The 21,114-nt window shown below is 36.8% G+C and overlaps 1 protein-coding gene across 1 annotated transcript in view; it reads left to right on the top strand.

The window, feature by feature from the left end:
* Nucleotides 1-21,114, top strand: part of LOC108719989 (transmembrane protein 108) — a 105,784-nt gene that overhangs the window by 49,121 nt on the left and 35,549 nt on the right. Inside the window, exon 3 of the mRNA XM_018269338.2 lies at nt 601-686. Within this exon, the coding sequence (XP_018124827.1) occupies nt 647-686 (40 nt within the window). The 5' untranslated portion in view covers nt 601-646. The remainder of the gene's footprint in view (nt 1-600; nt 687-21,114) is intronic.

The raw sequence follows: 21,114 nt of genomic DNA, 5'->3' as shown, positions 1-21,114 counted from the left end.
TATATAACAGGCAAACCTTCTTTTCTGCATGATGATTTGCAACGACCCTTCTTAACAGATGCTCAAAGTACACTAAGCATGTGAATGTCACAGACTCTCCTTACAGAATCCAAGATGAGAAACTCCAGTGACAACTCTGAAGGCCTGGATCATTACTATTAACGAGATGCTGAACCCTTAGAATGGTTCAGTAAGTTCAGTATATAAAATTTGGCATTTCTGGCCATATTCATTTTGGGATTGAGTTCTCCTTTAACAGGATCCAAGATGACAATCCATGGACAACTTAGAAGACATGGATCATTGCTGTCATAGGGCTGCAAAACATCTCTGCTAGTTATGAAAGCTCAGTATATAAAATATTGAATTTAAGCCATATTCATTTCTCTACTTTAACCTTCCCCAATATTGCTGGACTACATTGTGTTGGATATTAGGTCCCCATGTTTTGTCTAATAGATTGCAGGTTATATAAACAGATCTGTTTTAATGCCTTGTGACTGCTTTATGAGAAGAAACGTTTATAGTGATAAAGGTGACTTTTATAATATAGCAATCAGTCTGTGAGTAGAGATTACTCTTCTCTCTTTTGTTTTCCAGACAGAATGATGAGTAAACTAGAGGACAAGAAGGAGCAGATGATACCATGAAGAGAAGTTCACAGGCCCTCTGTTGCCATCTGTTAAGTAAGTAAAGACTGAAAGCACTGTCAGCATGCTTACCTTCATTTTATAATATATCAATTAAATATTCTGTATTGTTTCTGAAATTAATCAAGTTACACATCACTATCCCCCTCTCATCAATTTTGATCTTTACATGCAGCTTGTGTTAGAGTAGGTTGTTTTTTAAGACAGTTAGCTCTAATACATTGTCAATGCAAAGGCCACACACACCAATGTATTTGACCAAGCTGTCAATCAAAATGTATAAAGTGTAAAAGATGCATATTCAATGTTCATTTTCATGATAGTTCCCCTTTAATTTTTACTTTAATTTTTAAAGTCTACTGTATATATATATATATACAGTAAGTATATATATATATATATATATATATATATTGTATGTACGTGATGAATACTGATACAATCTATGTTGTACCTTTAGTGGTTTGCTTGGCCTTTATTAGCATTTAGCTTTAATAAACCACCTGCCCCTATCCTCTCTCGCATGTTTTGTCTACTGCAAGAAAGCACAGAAAGGTAAAAATACATATACACAGAAAGATAAAAATAAATAATATGTTAAGACAAACATCTGTCTTATTGCATTTAATATGTAAATGTATATGTTTCAACTTACATACAAATTCAACTTAGGAACAAACCTACAGACCCTATCTCGTATGTAACCCGGGGACTGCCTGTATTATAAAACATCATATTACACCGTAGGCAAAAAATACATTTATTGAACCAACATTTTGGTCTGAACAGAGATCTTTATCAAGGTTATAAAGGACCAAACTGTCCATAATGTATTTTTTGTTCACCACTAAAAACCTGTGAGTGTGGTGTAATATGATATATATATATATATATATATATCTATATACAGGTATGGGACCTGTTATCCAGAATTCTCGGGACCTGGCGTTATTTCGGGGAATGGATCTTTCCGTAATTTGGATCTTCATACCTTAAGTCTACTATAACATCATGTAAAAATAAACCCAATAGGCTGTTTTTTTCTTCCAATAAGGATTAATTAAATCTTAGTTTTCATCAAGTACAAGGTATTATTTTATTATTACAGGGAACAGGAAATAATATTTAAAAAATGGAGTCTATGGTAGACGGCCTTCCTGTAATTCGGGTTAACGGGTTTCCGGATAACAGATCTCACACCAATATATATATATATATATATATATATATATATATATATATATATATATATCCACCTGTGGGCAGCCAGCCCCCTAAAGCTGACAACCTAAGAACCGGCCTTGGGTGCCAATATGTATATAATTACAGCTCTGATAGAAAGTTGGTATGAGTCGTCAAGCAAAGTAGAGGAGACAGACAAATTGATTTTGTATGCAATTACATTTACAAATATTTTTAAAATCGTTGATGGTAATTAATGTATACTGGAAAGATGCTTAGAATCGTGTTTTCTTTCTAGATGCAGATGCAAAAAAAAACGTATACCAGCATGGTATTGGATAGCAGTAAAACAGTTTCTTAATAATGTCATAAAGCTAATACATTTTATAAAATCTTGGTAACCAACTCTAAAGAGTATCATTGTTGCAAAAAATATAAAGCCTTACAAATTTAGGGATGGCAGATGAAAATATGTTTACACTGGTTCAAAACAACAATTTAAGAAATACAGTATATAGATTTTTTTTCCAGTTTATCGTAAATAAAGGTGCAAGTTACTAAATGTATTTGAGGACAATATATGCAGCAATGAACTGATCTAAAAAGGTTAAATAAGTTATCATCATGCTGCTGCATTGCTGTTTGTATTTTCCCTCAATACCGGTAATGCTTAAAGGGAGAGTAACTAAATTATCCGCTGATCTTATCAGTGCTATAACTAGATGTTTATCTGGAATGATTTATATATCAGTTCCTATGAATAATAACTTTTTGGGAATTGGCTTCCTGTAATTACAGAAATGTGATTTTGTCTGAGACAGCATTTTGCTGGAAAGACCTTTTTGCTCTAAACCAAACTGTAGAATGTACAGACAAGTCCGAAACAAGTTACCTATATGGCATTTTAAGAAGAATATTTTCTAAAGGAAATTTAGTGTAAGCATTGGGAGTATGTTGGTTTAAATTGGATTTATCTTCACTGTAAATGTCTTGTAAATGTTTAATCGTTGATCCATTTTTAACAGACATTTTTCTTGTTAATAAAATTGGAAGCTGCAACACTGCTGGGCTAAATTTAAATCTTATGTATAGAATCCCATTGGCTAGGGCCAGATGATATTGCTGCTCCCCTTCTCTTTTCTGTAGGCAGGGCAGATTTCAGGGTGAAATGCAAAATGTCTTGTTTCAGTGTCAAAATCTGCTGCGTCTGCCTGCACCCAAGTGGATGCAATGCTTTTGGGTGCAGGCAGACAGGAGCAGCGGGGGAGCGGATTCTCAGAATCATCTAGATCTAGCCATAAAGTATTGCACACAGTAGTCAGATTACCAGAAAATGATCAAATGCTTGCAACCCCCCCCCAGTAGTTTGCCAAGTGCCATTGCCCATAGCAAGTAATGCTTTACTCTCCAAAAGTGCTTATAAAGCTTTTAAAGATTATACAACCAGCCCACCCTTACCTAAGCCCATGACAATTGGCCTATTTTCTGCTGTCATTGACTGTAATGTGCCTAGTAGATTTATAACAGAAAGCATGCCAGAATGTTTTTCTGGCAAAATCCACCTGTTACTATTAGTTAATTTCATTCAGTTCAATGACAGGTTACACAGCCACATTCATCAGCTGAAAATTTTCCAGGGGGACAAGAGAGCCCAAACTCGGGGTAGGCAGAAAACTCTTCAAGAGGTACCTGCCCTCCATTGCCGTGCCCTTGGCAGGTGCCTTTTCTGCCTACCTCTTGTTCTGGCCGCAGTTACAAGATTAATGACTAAAACAAGCAATAGCTCCTGAACAAGTGGGGAAAGCAGTCCTGTCTATGATACAACATTGCTATAAAAAAACAAATCATATTATACGATGTGTCTCTAATTTCATATGATCTGTGGCATTGTTAAATAGCCAAGCTTCATATATAAATAGTTTCAGGTGGGTTGGACAAGAGAGCAATTCATCTGCTGCTCTTATCTAGTCATTTCCTAAGACTCCTGTCCACTAGAGCGTCCTTCAAGACTTTATTTGGAATGTTTCTGACATAAACAGAAGATATGTGCTACTAAACCATTCTGAGGATTAACTCAATTTGTGATCAATAAATATTTGATGTAAGTTTCATCATACAATTAAACGCAGTGAAATTGCCTCATCAGATTCTCGCTAAGAAAACAGATTATTTGATTCATCCACTGTTCATAAATACTAAAGGAGAATTTAAGTAGTTTGCATAGATTGTCTGATTTAATAGTTTAATTTTTGTTTCTCTGTGTAACATAGTAGTGAATCATGGCATTGGCTTAATCTAAGTGGAAATCCTGATCTTGAACATTTGTTTGATAAATTGGATTACAGCAACTGCATCTGCCAGTGAAAAAGCGCTTTTATGTTTCAATTTGCATGTAGCAATATACAAAACGAGCATTTTTGCCATTTTGGATGATCTGTAGTTTTATTTAAATTCATTCCTATCTGGGTGACAAAGATCCAAGAAAATGTGACCCACAAAATCATTAGTGTTATTGAGTCAAACTTCATTACTGCTCTGAAACATATCCATAACCAATGCTACCTATACAGTAAATAATGTAAAATTGCTATGCAGTATTTTAGTTATCAAATATCTCAGAACTTGCAGTTTACTGAGCATGAAATATATTTTTGAAAATATTGAAATTATTTTATAATTTATCCCAGATTCTGCACCTGATTACAGTTGGTGCCGTGTGCACCCCTTTTAAAACCACTTATCTGGTTGTGTCACTCGGGTTGGCCTTTTGTTTGACCTTTGTGGTTATATAGAGCTGCATTTAGAAGAAGGGCATGGAAAGACTGTCTACCTTCTGTATAAACACAGAAACCACAGAAAGGATTATATGATTTACTTGGACTTAACCCTTTGCTAATACTCCCTGATTGCAAATTAGGCATTCCAAATTGAATTACAGCTGCAGTAAACTTAAGCTGGTCATACATGTAGTTATAAAAGGTTTTGTACAATTGTGGGTGGGTGTATGGTAGCCCAAGTACTCTTCATTTTTTATGCTGTATAGTTTGGAATTATTTACCCCTTTCATCTAACTCTTCCCAGCGTTTAAATGGGACTCAGTTGAAAAACTATTGTTATTTTTACCTTTTATTATTTATCTTTCTATTTTGGTCATCTGCTATTCATATTCCAGTCTCTTTTTCAAACAACTGCCTGGTTCCTAAGGTAATTAGACCCTAGCAACATATAGGTGCTGAAATTCCAAACTGCAGAGTAAAACAAGAAGGTAAATAATTAAAAAAACATAAATAATACAAAGAGAGGACCAAATGCAACTTGTCTCAGAATATTACTCTGGACATCATACTTGGGGGCAGATTTATCAAAGGTCGAGGTGAATTTTCGAATGAAAAAAATTTGAATTTCGAGCTATTTTTTGTGTACTTCGACTAGGGAATAGTTCAAATTCTATTTGAATTTTAAAAAAATTTGCGTATCGAAATATATTATGTACTCTTTAACAATTTGACTTTGAACATTCGCCATCTAAAACCTGTCAAATTGCTGTTTTAGCCAATGGGGGACCTCCTAGAACCTATTTGGAGTCAATTTGTGGACTGTGAAAAATCTAAGGTTTTTTGGGGAAAAACTTCGAATCGAATTCCTTTGATTCGTATGATTCGAATTTGGCAGAATATGGACCTATTCAATCGAAAACTGACCTATTCGACCAAAAAAATCTTTGACGTAATTTCAGTTGGTCTTTTTTAATTCAAATTTCGAAGTTTTTTCAATTCGAAATTCGACCCTGGATAAATGTGCCCCTTAAAGTTAATTTTAAGGCAAACAACCCCTTTGACCTCATATTCCCTTTCTGCTATTCCAATTGGTCTATTGGCCTTGTATGGCCCCTCATATGATATCCATTTGGCCTGCTCCTAAACAATACAGTTTTGAAAATAAAAACATTACTTAGATAATGCAAATGCTCTCAAACTAACATACCATATTTTAAAATTGGCATGAACGGCTTACTCACCCTCTACTGTACTGGTTACCAAACTTTTAAGCTTTGTGGTACCCCAATGAGGACCAAAAACTGAAAGGAAGCTCAGCAGTTAGGGTAAAGTTTGAAGGTTAATTTGCTGTCATTTGCTCTCTTGGATTTCGCCAAGTATAGTGGGTTAACTATTTCAACCCTGTCTTAGTGGGACCCAACAGTAAAGTGGGGCCTGAACACAAATAGTTTTAATAAGAATTCTATGGGATAAATCCAGTATTTATTACAAAATATGTTTTATATTTATGAGAAAATAATTCATTATCAATTAACTATATATATATACACTTGTTTTCAAATGCTTAGAAATATTAACTTCTCCTTTACCAGGAAAATAATAACAGATTCCCATTGGCAATAGGATAACTGTGAAGGATTTCAATCAGTTTCAGTTCTGCTCATTGCAATATATATGCAGTGCCCGAAAAGAGCCGCAAGTCCATTAAACTCATACTATTCCCAACTGGCTTGTGCTTGATTTGGAGGAAGACAAACAATAAAACTCACTTGAAACAATATCCAGTTTTGTCTTATTGAGTAAAAATGAACTTGCTGGCATGCAAATTAGATGTCACTTGATTAGTATCTCTTTGTAATTAGAGGAGTAGTTTGCCTTTATATTACCTTTTTATATGACGTAGACAATGATATTCTGAAACAATTTGCAACTGGTCTACATTTTTTGGTGGTTTTTCAAATATTTATGGGGCAATGTAATATGTTTCATTAGCACAAAACAAATTCTCAAAGATCATTGCAAATGTTAGCGACCATGTCTGTGTCCTTTTTGACAGATTACAGACCTCAACGACTTCCTTCTAAATTAGCAGTGTATGTAATAAAATTTCACAATCTCAAAACGTACTTTGCAACATACTGTTTAACAAAACTCCAGAGCAGATGTTAACGCTAACGTTTGCTTAGCGTTGTAATATTCACCAGCGAATGACTTTACATTGCCTGAAGCGCTAAACATATGCAAAAAAAGCTATTTTATATTGCTTGTTATTTTTCATTACCCCTTTAGCTTTTTGTTTAGCAACTATCTAGTTTAGAATTAAGGAAGCTATCTGGCTGCTATGGTCCAGTTTACCCTAGCAACCAGGTAATGGTTTGAATAAGAGACTGGAAAATAATGGGAGGGTCTGAATACAAAGAGAAGTAATAGCAAAGTGTCTAACAATACAGTAGCCTCTGAGAGTATTATGTTTTTGGCTGGGGGGGCAGTCACTCCCATTAGAAAGCTACATGATTATCAATTATTTAAATTAGTACAATATGTAACAGTGTTGTATTATTTTTTGTCAATTAGAGGAATTCTGGAGCATATGGCACAATGTGTTCTGATTACTGGTAATTATAGTGGTAATTAAAAATGAAGGGGGATCACATTAGGATAATTTCCCATTAACTTATGATTGTCACCTGGGATATTAAAAGCACAACTCCATCTGCTAATTTAACTTAAGTCTCTTGCTCTAGCTGCATCAGCCAACAGGTATAGGTTTATATTAGTATTAAATATTCTGTAGCTAGGTTTGCCAAGAATACATGATGGTTATTTCGTTATAACACGGACCTCAGATATTTTCCTCCAAGTAAGCCTCTGGATTATATTTATCAAAGAGTGAATTTAGAGATCGCCACAGTCCGACAGAGTGAAATTCTGCCATTCTCTCCATTCATTGCTGTGTCATTTTAAAGGCATAGTTATCGAAGGATGAACTTTCACTTTCACCCATTGATAAATACTCTTTTAAAAGTCCGATAGAAATAAATGGAGAGTGGCGGAATTTCACTCTAGCGGACTGTGGCGATCTCTAACTTCACTCTTTGATAAATATTCCCCTTTGTCTTTAGTATTCTTCATACCCCACAAAAAGAATGCAACGTATTGCTATAACAGCCCACAAGGTTGCATTCTATGTGGTTAAATCCTGAATACCATTTTTCTCTTATTGTAGAAAGGGTTACAGTCTCAATGTATATGTTAGGGCCTATTGATGTACTGTGAATGTGTTTAATATGAGTTCTCATTTTGTATTGTACACTGCCATACAGCACGGTCACTTGTACATGAGCAGTGCTGCCATCTGCTTTTGTTGATCACTGGATTAAACCATTTACCTATAATGAAATGTGTGGCTAGAGTAAAGTCACAGCTTCATGTGTGAACTTATCAGGGTAGTACCATCACTGCACACAGCATGGGGGCAGACAGTCTTTCATACAGCTCACAGCAGGCAGTAATAACACGCCCTGTCTGCTCATAGATTTAAATTAAAGCTGCTCATATTCACTCTGGCAAAAATAGAATTCTCCTATGAGAGATGTTACTTTTCACCTTTGTAGATCAGTATTACTAAGCATTTTTAATCTTCATGTAACTCGTTCTGTCATGAAGTGAAATTAATCTATCCTATCTCCTTATACCCTGGAGTCGAATCGACTTAATCACACTGCTTTGCTTGATATCAAATTTATTAAATATATGGAATAATACTTAATTTCAACATAACTTAAACTAAGACATGTCAGGCCCTTACCATGTTTGTTCTTATTGCTCTGGAATTGTGCATGGATTTATAATGTAAAACGAATTGCCTGGTAAATGTACATACAACACACAGTGCTCTCATTTAATTGATTAACAAATCTTCCTGAAATGTTATTATTTGTAATTGTGTATTTTATAAGCAGAGAAACTCTTATTTATTTTTTTACATGTGACATTATTTTATGTTATACACAAATCTTTAAAATGTAAATTTTAGTCTGAAACTTTAAATAAGCATTCATACTTCGGTATTTGTAAAGCCACCTTTTGAAGCAGTAGTATTTTGTGGGGAAAGTGGCAGAATTCCATATTGTTTGAGAGTGATTTTGGCCCATTATTCCAGGCGAATTTGCTGTAGGTTGTTCAGCTGAGTTGGATGACACTTATTTCATTTGTCGAACCAGAAACTTCAATTTTCAGACAGTACCACTGAGTCTAAGCTGGGCTAAGATCAAGGCTTTGACTGACAGATTTATTGTAGGACATTTACCTTTCAGTCCTTGAGCCCCTTCAATTTTACTTTCGCCTTAGGCATTGGCCTTCAGATATTTTTCCTGCTGAGAGATGAACTTTTCCCCAGGTTACCTGCATTTTGTACCATTGTTCCTATTTTAACATGAGGCCCAGTCCCTGGAGATGGATGAAAGCAGAAGTCCTGTTCTTTACGAGCGATGCTGTATTCAGTCATTTGATTTCTAAAGAATGCCTTGCCTGTTTGGCCCTTTCAGTTAAAAGCTTGAGAGTTACCAAAGCCTATAATTGTGTGATTAATGCCAGAAACTGTATGGCTGCTGTCTTTCAGTTGCTACAATAAATACTTTATTTTAATATTTTGAACTGAACTCATCCAGGGTCAGGCTAAGAGGGTCCCGGGAGCTCATCTGGGTTGCCTCTTCCCCCATGTGCCCCCTGCCCCAGCCTCCACCCCTCCTCCTCCCTTAATCCTACTGTACCTTCTTATGGTGTTGTACAATCTCAAGTGAATGTGGATAGCGGGTCTGGGCCACCAGGGCCCAACAAATTTTCTCTGATATCCTGCAGGCCCAGTCTGACCCCCCAGTTCATCACTTGTAAAACTGCTTCCTCTGATTTAATGTACAAAAAAGGAAGGTTGTGGGTGCACTCCTAAGGCCATATAAAAACATAATTAAGTACAATAATCCCCCGTCTAAATAATTCAATGAATATGCAAGTCCATGCATTTAAAAAGGAAAGAAAAACAGGGTTTTTCAAAGTTATGATCATAAAGTTGATAAGCCACCATACCATGTCAAGGTAAAACCCATACGGTGGTCCCTAACTTGTTTACCTGTGACCAAAATATAAAAGGTCATATACTTCTCTGCTTAATAGCATTTTTTGGAGTAAGTGTCTCCTGAAGCCTGGTTTCAATCTGTGGACTAGATCCTCCCCCGCCACCTGCGTATTCGGCTTTTAAGAGAGAGAATGCCCAAACCAACCATTTTTTTTAAAAAATGTGATGATGAAGAGACTATAATAAAGGCAAAGTAAAGTTGTATATATAGGTGTGTGTATGTGTGTGAGTATAGGTATTAGTACAGGTGTGGGTATAGATGTGGACAAAAATGAAAAAGGATAAATCAGGAGTGTAATAGGTGTAATGCATGCAGGCCCGGATTTACAAACTTGCCGCCCCTAGGCTTTCCCCCTGTCCAGTGATGTCCCCTTGCCTTCCAGGGCCTTCCACTTTCTGTGCGTGCACATGCGCATAGCTTAACACTCGGGAACAGCACTGTGCCGTCCCCTTCGCTTCCCCCTGTCCAGCACTGTTGCCTCCACTTCCGCTTTCCCCTGTCCAGCGATGTCCCTCCCCTTCCAGGTGCCGTCCTCTTCCCCCTCAGTGTGTGTGTGCGCGCATGCGCACATCTTAACACTTGGGAACAGCACTGGAGACTGACGTGAGTCTCCAGTGCTAGTTACTGATGTGGCTGGGCTGCCCCTGAAATTGCGCCTCCCTAGGCCCGGGCCTATGTGGCCTTGCCTCAAATCCGGGCCTGAATGTATGTGAATTCATGCAGAGGTGTTACCTAGTGACAGGTGCAGCAGATATAATGAGTGTCTTACGGGCGCCTGTTTCGATAAAAAGGCTAAAGCCTCCCCTGCCGCCAGCATTTGTGGCTTTTAAGAGAGAGAAATTGCCCAAACCAAGAATTAATAAAAAAACAAGGATTTAATAGTTACAACCAACAACCCTAAATTAAAAATTTGGGACAGCACTGACTACTGTGATCACTTTCACAGACCATGGTATAACTCAAACACATATTCACGCATGATCATAGTCTTGTATTTACCTATCTGAGAATTAGGCGGCATAAATAAACTTTTGACGTTACCGGCTTTTCATCTATTCTGAGATACAGTACATGCAAGAGAATTTGGTTCTTATGTGTACTTCAGGATCCTATCTAGATTCTGGGCTAATGATAGACAAAGGTCTGAAACAAAAAGTTAAAGAGAAGCTGTCATAGCCACGAACATGTATCCAAATTATAATTGTTTCTTAATAAATAGTTTTTCACATACAGTTATTGGGCTATTGCATGTTTACATAACATATAACAGATAAACTGTGTAGAATACCTAGAATCTTGCACAAGATTATCAACAGTAGTTAAATGTTAATCATGTCTTTCCGCAGAACTATAGAATCAAAATCTCTCATATAAAATCAGACACTTTACGGTGTTGCTGTCCTTTAAAGAACAACACATCAGCCTAGCGTTATTCTAAAAAACATTTTGTTAATTAGTACCACTGCAATTTAAGTCTATTTCCTTTTTGCCACTTCAGCATTATTGATAAGAACATTTTTCCTCTCATTTGCGCATCAATGTTAATGGCATCACTTTTCTTTTATTATTATTATGTACATATTTCACTATTTCATTAACTGTGCTTGGAATGTGTTGAACATAAAGGCTATGGTGTGAAGCTGAGTGCAGATGTGCCTCAATATAGCACCGTATGTGTTAGTTAGAAAGAACAAAGCCGTTTCCCAGCAACCACAGCCATTCATTTAACTTAGATTTTCAATTTCCTTAAATGTAATTTCAAAATGGGATGCTTTAGACAAAGAGGGGAACAGATTCCGCATAAATACATTATTATATTGCTAAGGACTGATCATCTGTTACAAATAGATTTTTTTTCTTGATTTTCAATGCTCACAAATCTTTAGACACTTTAGAGTCAGAATTGAAAAATAAAGATATAAAAACAAAAATAAAGTAGAATAAAGAACTAAACCTTCTTATGTCATTCAGAAACAGCATCAACTGTTTTTCAACGGTTTTAAAGGTATTTGTAAATGAAATTGCTATTGAAAGCTAATTAAAGTACATGTAGCAGATATGACTCCTGTTTTATTGTTTTACTAGTCAGACCCATGAAAGAAGAAAGGGATAAATAAATGCTTTAAATTAAAACCCTATTTACAAATCACTTGAAAACCATTGAAAAAGGAGTACAGGTATTGAACTTGTTATCCAGAATGCTCGGAACCTGGGGCTTTCTGGACAAGGGGTCTTTCTGTAATTTGGATAACAATGCTTAAGTCCTCTTAAATTTTTTTTAATTTAATCATTAAATAACCCCAGTAGGCTTATTTTGCTTCCTATAATGATTAATTATATCTCAGTTAGGATCAAGTACAACATACGGTTTTATCATAACAGAGAAAAAGGAAATCATCTTTAGAATCTATGGGGAAATTACCATTACATAATGGATAATGGGTTTCCAGATAACGGGCCCCTTACCTTTATATTGTAAAGATGCTTGGAATTATATATTGTTCCATTGTGCAAAATAACTTTTTTAGGTGGCAATTCCCTTTAATGCATCTACAGGTTTGCAAAAGCTATATGAAATACATGCAAGGGAAAAATTATTTGCATTGCATACTTTTTCTAACAATATCTGCCAAGAGGACCCAAAGCTAACCCTCTCTCTACCCTGGATGCAAAGTCATGAAAGTACCATGCACAAGCTGACCACAATGCAACTAATACTATGAGAATTAGCAATATGGAAATCTAGAATTTGCCCTAATTGCTTTCTATCTAAAGACTACTAGAGTAATTTAAAATGGTGTAAGTAGTCTCTTTAGAGGAATATGATGAAACAAGCTGCTGATAGGCAGGATGTGCCTGAGATGAGATCAAAGTGCAATCACAGAGAACAGCAGCAGGGATGTGCGCATCTGCAGTTTTATGTCACTTCAAGTGCCAGAATGTCAAAGCATTTGGCTTGTACTTGTGAGTTTATCACATAAGAGGTGTATGTTACTGCAGTTTCCGCTTCAGCAGTATTTAATAGGAATGAACTTTAAAGGCATAGCAGCAAGAAACCAATTCCAATTGGCAACATGCAGGGCTGTTCATATTTTATAGAACAAGCTCAACTTGGACTTTAAGATTCAAAAAAAAAAAATTAATTTCCATTGAAATTTAGGCTTACGACATATACCGTTGAACATTAGCTCTATAAAAATTTTGATATGGGCACCAAAAGTAGTAATTACTAGAATTCAAATGTGTTTATATCAGGATAAACAACAAACAACATTTTTAGCTAAATCCACTTTAAGTGTAAGTTGTGATTTTTTTTTTGCCTTTCGTTGGGTGTCTCATAAACGATATATATAAGTAGAATAGAAAAACTAGCTTGAGTTGGCTTATTTCACCCTGAATGACTGATAATTCCTGTACCTCTACTGCAGCTGGGGACTTTTAGTGATGGTAGAATGTTATATTTAAACAGAATTTAGAGACCTGTACCAAGAGTTTTAAGATGAATGTCAGTGTGTTTCCAGCAAGTAGGTCAAATTGTGCACAGGTGTGTTTCCATAAGGACAGATGTAGGTGGCAGATGAAGTATACTGTAAACAGGGGTACATTAATCTTTCTGTCTCAGACAGGAGAAGGGTTCAATTCATGGGCCTCATATATAGTATGACCCAGAGATGAATGTGCTGTATCTCCTTAATAAAGAATCATCCCACATACACACAAATTGCTGTTTGCAGCTCTGCATGGCTAGTGGCCCACAATAGAGAGTTAGCATGTTATATATAGTATACAGCTTGCTCATCCTTGTTCATATAGTTGCACATATTCAAAATAATAAACGTATTTGTATCACTATCGCATCATGAAAAGGAATGAGAATATTTTACAGACTAACTACTTTTACAGAGCCGTTGTAAAAAGTCCCAAGAATCTGTCGTCTATTTTTTTTATAAATATTCCCAATTTAGTCTGTCACTCAAATGAAATTACTGCTTGCAGCAGCAACAGGAGTGTAGAGTGGGACTTTTATTATACACTACTGATAACTAACGTTGTTCTGTATTGGTTTAACCTTAGCCAAAATTATTCATTCAGATCAAATATTTACTCAGCTAGATATGTTCATATGCATTCTGTCTGCTTAGGCGGCAGAATAAAGTACTTATTCATGGGGTTTCTGAATATTCAGTAAATATAATTGGGTCCCCATGAGTGCCTGTGATATGAAGAAAACCGGAAGCAACTGTATTCTCATTCCTAAAACAGAATGTAGTTGAATTTATTGGTGCCCATGACCAAGAAGTATTCTTTACAATACTGAAGGTGTTTTATATTATTTTCTGCAGTTTGAAGAGATGATTTTGTACAATGTAAAGCAGCTGCTATGACCAGTACTAAATGTAATAATCAGCACTTCTATGCCAGGTAGTATTACAGTGGGATTAAACACTACCCTGCATGTCCCCCCCGCCACCGCCCATCTGCGCAGCTATTTCAAAATTTCTCCCTTCTGCTTCCATCTGCTAACTACCCCAGCAATCTGTCCCAGTGCAGTTGAACCCACAGAGCACATGCCTTTATTCCCACCCCTGTTTCTGGCCCCTGATGATCAAACTCAAAATCTGATCAAATAAAGTTGGATTGTATTATGTTTATGCATCTAAATCCAACAGTATGTACAGTATGTATATATTTCAGTCAGACTCCATAAGACTTTACCTTGTTGGATGCAAACACATCATGCAGCGTTCCTTTCCACACAGGCCCGAATTTGTGGCGAGGCCACAAAGTCCCGGGCCTAGGGCGGCAAAATTTTAAGGGTGGCATGCCGCCCAGCAGCATTTTGACAAATGCTCCGGCACATGATTGTGATTGAGCGCAGGGGGCTGCTTGTGAGGATGCTGGGAACATGCAGCCTTAGGGCGCCCAGCCCTGCTTCCATGGGTTTATCGTGTCAAATGGTAATTCTTCCATGAAGTTTACAAGTCATATTTTTTATATTGATGCTTATGATTAAGGGAGTCTTTCCCGAAACGCATAAGGAAATGCCATTAACCTACTTATCTATATCTCTTATTTTATCCGGAGTGCCGTCTGACCTAATTGCTGATTGGACTCATATTTTTATATTGTGCCTTAATATTCTGACCCTTGCAACTGCCTCCTACTTGCAATCTGCCGAGGCAACACCATCCTACAAAATCGTGTTTAGCTTTTAGGCTATTCGCACACATTGGGTTTCTCTAATTCTCTACTGGGTAAACTATTTAAATGAACATTTGAGAATTTTTGGGCTGAAAACCAAGGGGGCTATTTAAGATTACTAGAACTTTCAAGGGGGCTTAAGCAATCTTTAAGGTTTTTACGTATAACCTTGTCAATCTTTTTTTCCTACAAGTATTTTTTCCTTGAATGGAAAAGTTCAAACCTGAAAGATCAAGCAATCTTAAATAGGCCCCAATTGTCCCAAACAAGGGCATATTTATAAATAAGCTCCTGAGGACCCGTGCCTAGATCGCCAGCTTTGGGGAGTCTGTATCATAGCTGGGGGGGTGCAAGGTACCTGGCTCTTCATAGCACATCATGGGCAGTTTGCGAGCTGTGTGTGTGTGTGTGGGGGGGGGGGGTTGCTTAGGTACAGTGCTTAGGGTGACACGAGACCTGAATCCATCACTGGTCCCAGGAAGTTCATTTCAAAAGGACCGGAGGCTAGTGTGAGTATTAAGTATTTCTGGTATTTCAGCTGTTGGGGAATGCGTTATGTGCTATTAGCCTAGGTTAGAAAATAAATGCCTCCCTTTAATGGAGCTGGGAAAGAATAAAGATTGTTCAATAACTCCTTTCATCTTCTAGCGGATGTCACTCTCACAGATTCAATGAAATGTGCTCTTTTATCATAGCTCCACGTAAGATTAATGATAAGCTAAAGATTAAAGTAACTACCTTGTGCTTTCTCCAATATATGTATTTATATTATTTGCATGCACTGTACATGCTGTTTATATGAGTAACATACATAGTAACATAGTAAGTAAGGTTGAAAAAAGACACATGTCCATCGAGTTCAACCTTTTTAAGCAATGCCTTTTCTTTTTGTAACTATTAATATCCTTTTAGCAACATCACATTATCCACAGCATAAAAATGTTCATTATTTACATAATATAAAAATATGCCTGTAGGGGACAGTTACCCCGTGTTCCTGTATATGTGTTGTGTGTACGTAAAAGCATTGATTTATTTCATTTTGACCGCAGCATCAGCATGAGTATCTTTCTTTCATTGTTATATAAAGCAAGTTCTGCATTATTATTATTATGGCTCTTTGCAGTGCTGTGAAGAAAATTAATTCAAAGTTGTATACTGATGGGCAAGCAGTCAGAGTATTATACTACAGTAGGTGACCTTGATCCAGTATCCTCTGCTGCAGTAAAAGTTCTCTTATTGCTTCAAAACATTGGCTGCCTCATGGAATTTTTGTGTATGTGATTGTCATTAAAATAGCCGCATTATAATGCGTGAAATTGTAACAAACCACTCTATTATGAACAAATCTTTGTCCATATTTCAAGGCATAGGCAAAATTTCAAGTATGCAATATTCAGAGCAACTCCCTTTTATCATAATGGGAATCAATACACAAAGATTCCATGCATGCTTTGTTTTTCCTCTTCATCTAATTAACATTAAAGATAATATTGATTGAAGCATATTATTGCCTGAAGCTGTAAGGATCATTTGCTGTGCTGATGTGTGGGAATCTGGAGTGGGAGGAGAAAAAGAGCTTTAGGGTAATTATTGTTTTGTGAAATGAGCCCCATCCCCCCATTGGCAGAACAGCTTGCACTCATTAATAAAACAGTCCCCTTTATTAAATTGGCACCAAATAGGGGTGGCCAGATTATATAACTCCTTTTATCCTTATGTTAAGACTACATTAATAAAGTGTATGTGACTTGCAAGTAAAAATACATGTCAACGTGTCAGATGTTATCTTTATACAGCAAATTTCATATTATGTCTTGTATCCTTATTACTATATAGACTGTGTTTGTATGTATGTTAGTGTATTGTTTTTTGTTTACAAAATGCAAAATTATACATTATTGCTCTGTGCAAAATAGTTTGGTGGATAATGGCCAATCTGATGCCCCTTTCATATGGTGCCCAAGGAGGTGCACTGGCCCAAATCAATGTTTTAACTATTTATGCACAAGGATAATGGCCAGTCTGTGACCCCCACCTCAATAAGGCACCCTATGGGGTTACTTTGCTACAGTATGTTATATCTGGAACTGCACATTTTGCTTGAACCTATGCTGTATTTGAGTTGACATCGGTAAGTATGCCCCAGTATTGTGCGATGTCCATAGTATATAAAACACTTACAGATGTACAATCTTCTCCGTATTACTGTGCATCATAGTGTGCAGTATATGTGAAAACTTTAAGAAAATGTTTTCTGTAGATTCGCTGCATTCCCAATTGGCAAAGCTGCTTTGAATGGATAAGCGGCAAAATGTCAGACATATATGCTGGTCCATTAATGGGCAAACTGTAAGACCAATCAACAGAAACTGAACCTGTTGAATCTGCCTCTGATTAAAGAACAAAATGTGCATCCACTTCTAATCACTCACTTAGAAGTTCTATATAAATTCATTGTTATAAAAAATCACAGGTGCTGTATTCAAATTTTCAAATGCTGCTCTCGCTCCCACCTCACTCTGTGCGTTGACATTATGAAAATTAGTGTACTTTTTCCTTTGCCTTATTTTCATTCTCCTTTCATTGTTTTCTGCTTTCCTGGATGTGATACCATGTGTTGCCTTCACAACTGAAGCTTTTCTTCCCTGCTGATCTTTCTCCGGTCTCCATGGCTACTCGACGCAATGAACTCAGGGGCCTAAAGTTTTGATAACCATGTTCTCATGTTGTAACCATAGAGACCATGAGTGGAGGCAGTATGAAGCTTTTTTTTATCAAGTAAAAGAAAAGGGAAATTCATCCTAAAATTTTGTGCAGTTCTGTACAGTTAATTTACAGTGGTGTTGTTTCTAAGCAATAAGGCATTTTGCTATTTGGTGACATATGGTATCCTTCACTGATATAACAACAGGACTTTTCATTGTATATATTTTTAGTAAGATGACAATGTAATAATAAATAATCATACGTTTTATTCAGTCCTAGTTACCTACCAGAGCCAATCAGAAGGAAGGATTTACTAAAATGAAGATCTTACTGGGAATTTAGGGCATGCTAACATCATGTGTGGTAGGAAGAGTTTGGCCGCCCACTAAACATGGTATTTTGCCAGAACAAACCTGCCTGACCCTGGTTAAACCCATATCAGAGAGGCAAATTATTTTCCCTGCATTAAAACCTGCCCTTCCTGTTGAAAATGAAAATATATACAATTCAGGCATACTGGCAATATTGGGTGCATTAATGTCATTTCGTTTTGCTAGAGCAATATAACAGCAATTTCAAATGTTGTTTGTGCTAATTAAGCACAGGGTGATTTACATATTCTCCTGTCCCACTGGGTCAGAGACTCCATCTGTTCCTGCTTGCCATATCATACAACAGCACTCCACAATTAAAGCAATGATTTGACTAAATTTGTTCAGCATCTCCTTGTTTGTAATCGCACAATTAATTTTTGTTTCCATAAAAACATAACCATACTCCCAGGAGATTATTTGATCCACATAACACAGGCAGTTATGAGCAAAAAAATTTTAATAAGTTGGTATACTGTTTAATATCTTTAGTACCTATTAACCACTTTGAAGTACATGAACCAGACACTGAAAGAAACTGCATAGGTCACCAAAAAAAATTATGAAAAATTAGGGATGCACCGAATCCAGGATTCGGTTCGGGATTCGGCCAGGAATCTGGCTTTTTCAGCAGGATTATGATTGGGCCGAATCCTTCTGCCCAGCAGAACCAAATCCGAATTTGCATATGCAAATTAGGGACAGGAGGGAAATCGTGTGACTTTTGTCACAAAACAAGGAAGTAGAAAATGTTTTCCCACCCCTAATTGGCATATGCATATGTAAATTAGGATTCAAATTCGGTTCGGTATTCGGTCGAATCTTTCACAAAGGATTCAGGGGTGCGGCTGAATCCAAAATAGTGGATTTGGTGCATCCCTATAAAAAATTATTACCGCCTTAGATATTTCATACTCCTAGAGCACTCATAGGCTAAAATTTTTAACTTTAAAGTAGTTTGACCAATGAGAATGCTACTGACCAAAAACTTCATTATATGCAAGAGAATTCTCCAATGAGAATGCTGCTTTCCAACACTGTCAGTCATCTTGTTTTTCTATTACATACAGAGATTATTGTTCATTTTGGCTTCATGACTACCGTATATACTCGAGTATAAGCCGAGTTTTTCAGCATCCAAAATGTGCTGAAAAAGTCTACCTCGGCTTATACTCGGGTCAGCGGGCAGTAGCTGAGATTGCACTCAGTTTTAATCATTCCTATACCAACAGTTCACTTGGGGAGAGACTGCAATATCCCACAATGCCCTCTGTTGGTTATATGAAAGAATAACAGTGCGCCCTCTGTTACTTATATGAAAGAATAACAGTGACTGCGATATTACACAGCGCCATCTGTTGGTTATATGAAAGAATAACAGTGACTGCAATATCACACAGCACCCTCTGTTGGTTATATGAAAGAATAACAGTGACTGCAATATCACACATCGCCATCTGTTGGTTATATGAAACAATAACAGTGACTGCAATATCACACAGCAGCCTCTGTTGGTTATTTGAAAGAATAACAGTGCGCCCTCTGTTGTTTATATGAAAGAATAACAGTGACTGCAAAATCACACAGTGCCATCTGTTGGTTATATGAAAGAATAACAGTGCGCCCTCTGTTGGTTATATGAAAGATTAACAGTGAGTCAATAACCTCTGTTGGTTATATGAAAGAATAACAGTGTGCCCTCTGTTGGTTATATGAAAGAATAACAGTGACTGCAATATCACACAGCGCCCTCTGTTGGTTATATGAAGGAATAACAGTGATGGCAATATCACACAGCACCCTCTGCACATGGTAGTGGGACAATGCACACAGTAATCCGTTTGGCAATTCCCTGTCACCATCAACTTTGCAAAGAAGTCCGGTTGATCACTGGGGGGGGGTCGCTTTGGCAGAATGTGCGCTGCTGGGAGACAGGGCTGTAGTTGTGTCTAGGCTTATACTAGAGCCAATAAGTTTTTCCAGTTTTCGTAGGTAAAATTAGGTGCCTCGGCTTATACTCGAGTTGGCTTATACTCGAGTATATACGGTATGTTTTAATTAAACATCAAGAACAACTTTGGAATTGTGGTCAGAGTTTGCTTTGGTAATGGCTAGGATAGATTAGACTATAAATTAACAGCACACCCCCTTGACATGTGTTCAATTATTAGAGCTTGTGCATATGTTATTGCTAATTATGGAATATGCATTTTTATAAATGGTTGTATTTTTTGCACTAAAAAAGGAAAAGTCAGAAATGATGGTCACATTCTACTTCCTGATCCCTATAAGCACAATTAAAACAAAAAAAACCCATATCAAGATTAAGGGAAAGCCTTACAAAGGTTGAGCTCAGAGAGCCAATGAGGGCTTCTCAGTGCACTGCTGGTTTGTTTTGTGAATGAACAGGAAGTTGAATCTTACTTTACTTTGAATTTCAGATTTTGCCCTTCTTATTGCAAACATAGTCAAAAAATCGATTTTTCTTAAATTAAACAATAGGCAAGAAATATGTTCAGCACAAGCCCTATTCAATCACCAATGTTAAAAAGGTGGCGAAACTGCCGCCTTAAATTCCTCAAATTATAGTCTTTTATTTAAAAAAACAGCAATATATTCACAGTTCTGCGCTACAGTATAATCTGCATATGCATAATCATTAGACTTAAAACAGCCATAAATTCATCAAATGAAAAAAAGAGAATATCCCCCAGCTATCTTTACACTGTGAGACAGAATTAAGCCACCAATATATTGCATATTGAATAGGCTCTGTTTAAACAGTCTGCCTGCCAAAAGTCTTTCTGCTTGCCAGATTCTAGCTGTATTACAGCGCTTTAGTGTCTCATTTTTCTGATGTGACTGTTTGATGTGCATCTCCCATTGCAGAATGCTAACATACAGAACTCTCATAGACACGTTCTTTAATTTGTGTGCAACTAATGTAGAAATGTCTGTTGCACCAACACTTATTGTAATACATTCCATGGCCTGAAAATTCCACTAGAACATGAATTATTCTCAGTTTGAAGAGGGTGGGGGTGGAGAGATTTTGTCTGCACCAATGGAGATTTGATGGGGTAACAGG

The sequence above is a fragment of the Xenopus laevis genome, chromosome 6S (genome assembly GCF_017654675.1).
Source record: "Xenopus laevis strain J_2021 chromosome 6S, Xenopus_laevis_v10.1, whole genome shotgun sequence".
Classification (NCBI taxonomy): domain Eukaryota; kingdom Metazoa; phylum Chordata; class Amphibia; order Anura; family Pipidae; genus Xenopus; species Xenopus laevis.
This window is presented reverse-complemented; position numbering and strand designations above follow the sequence as displayed.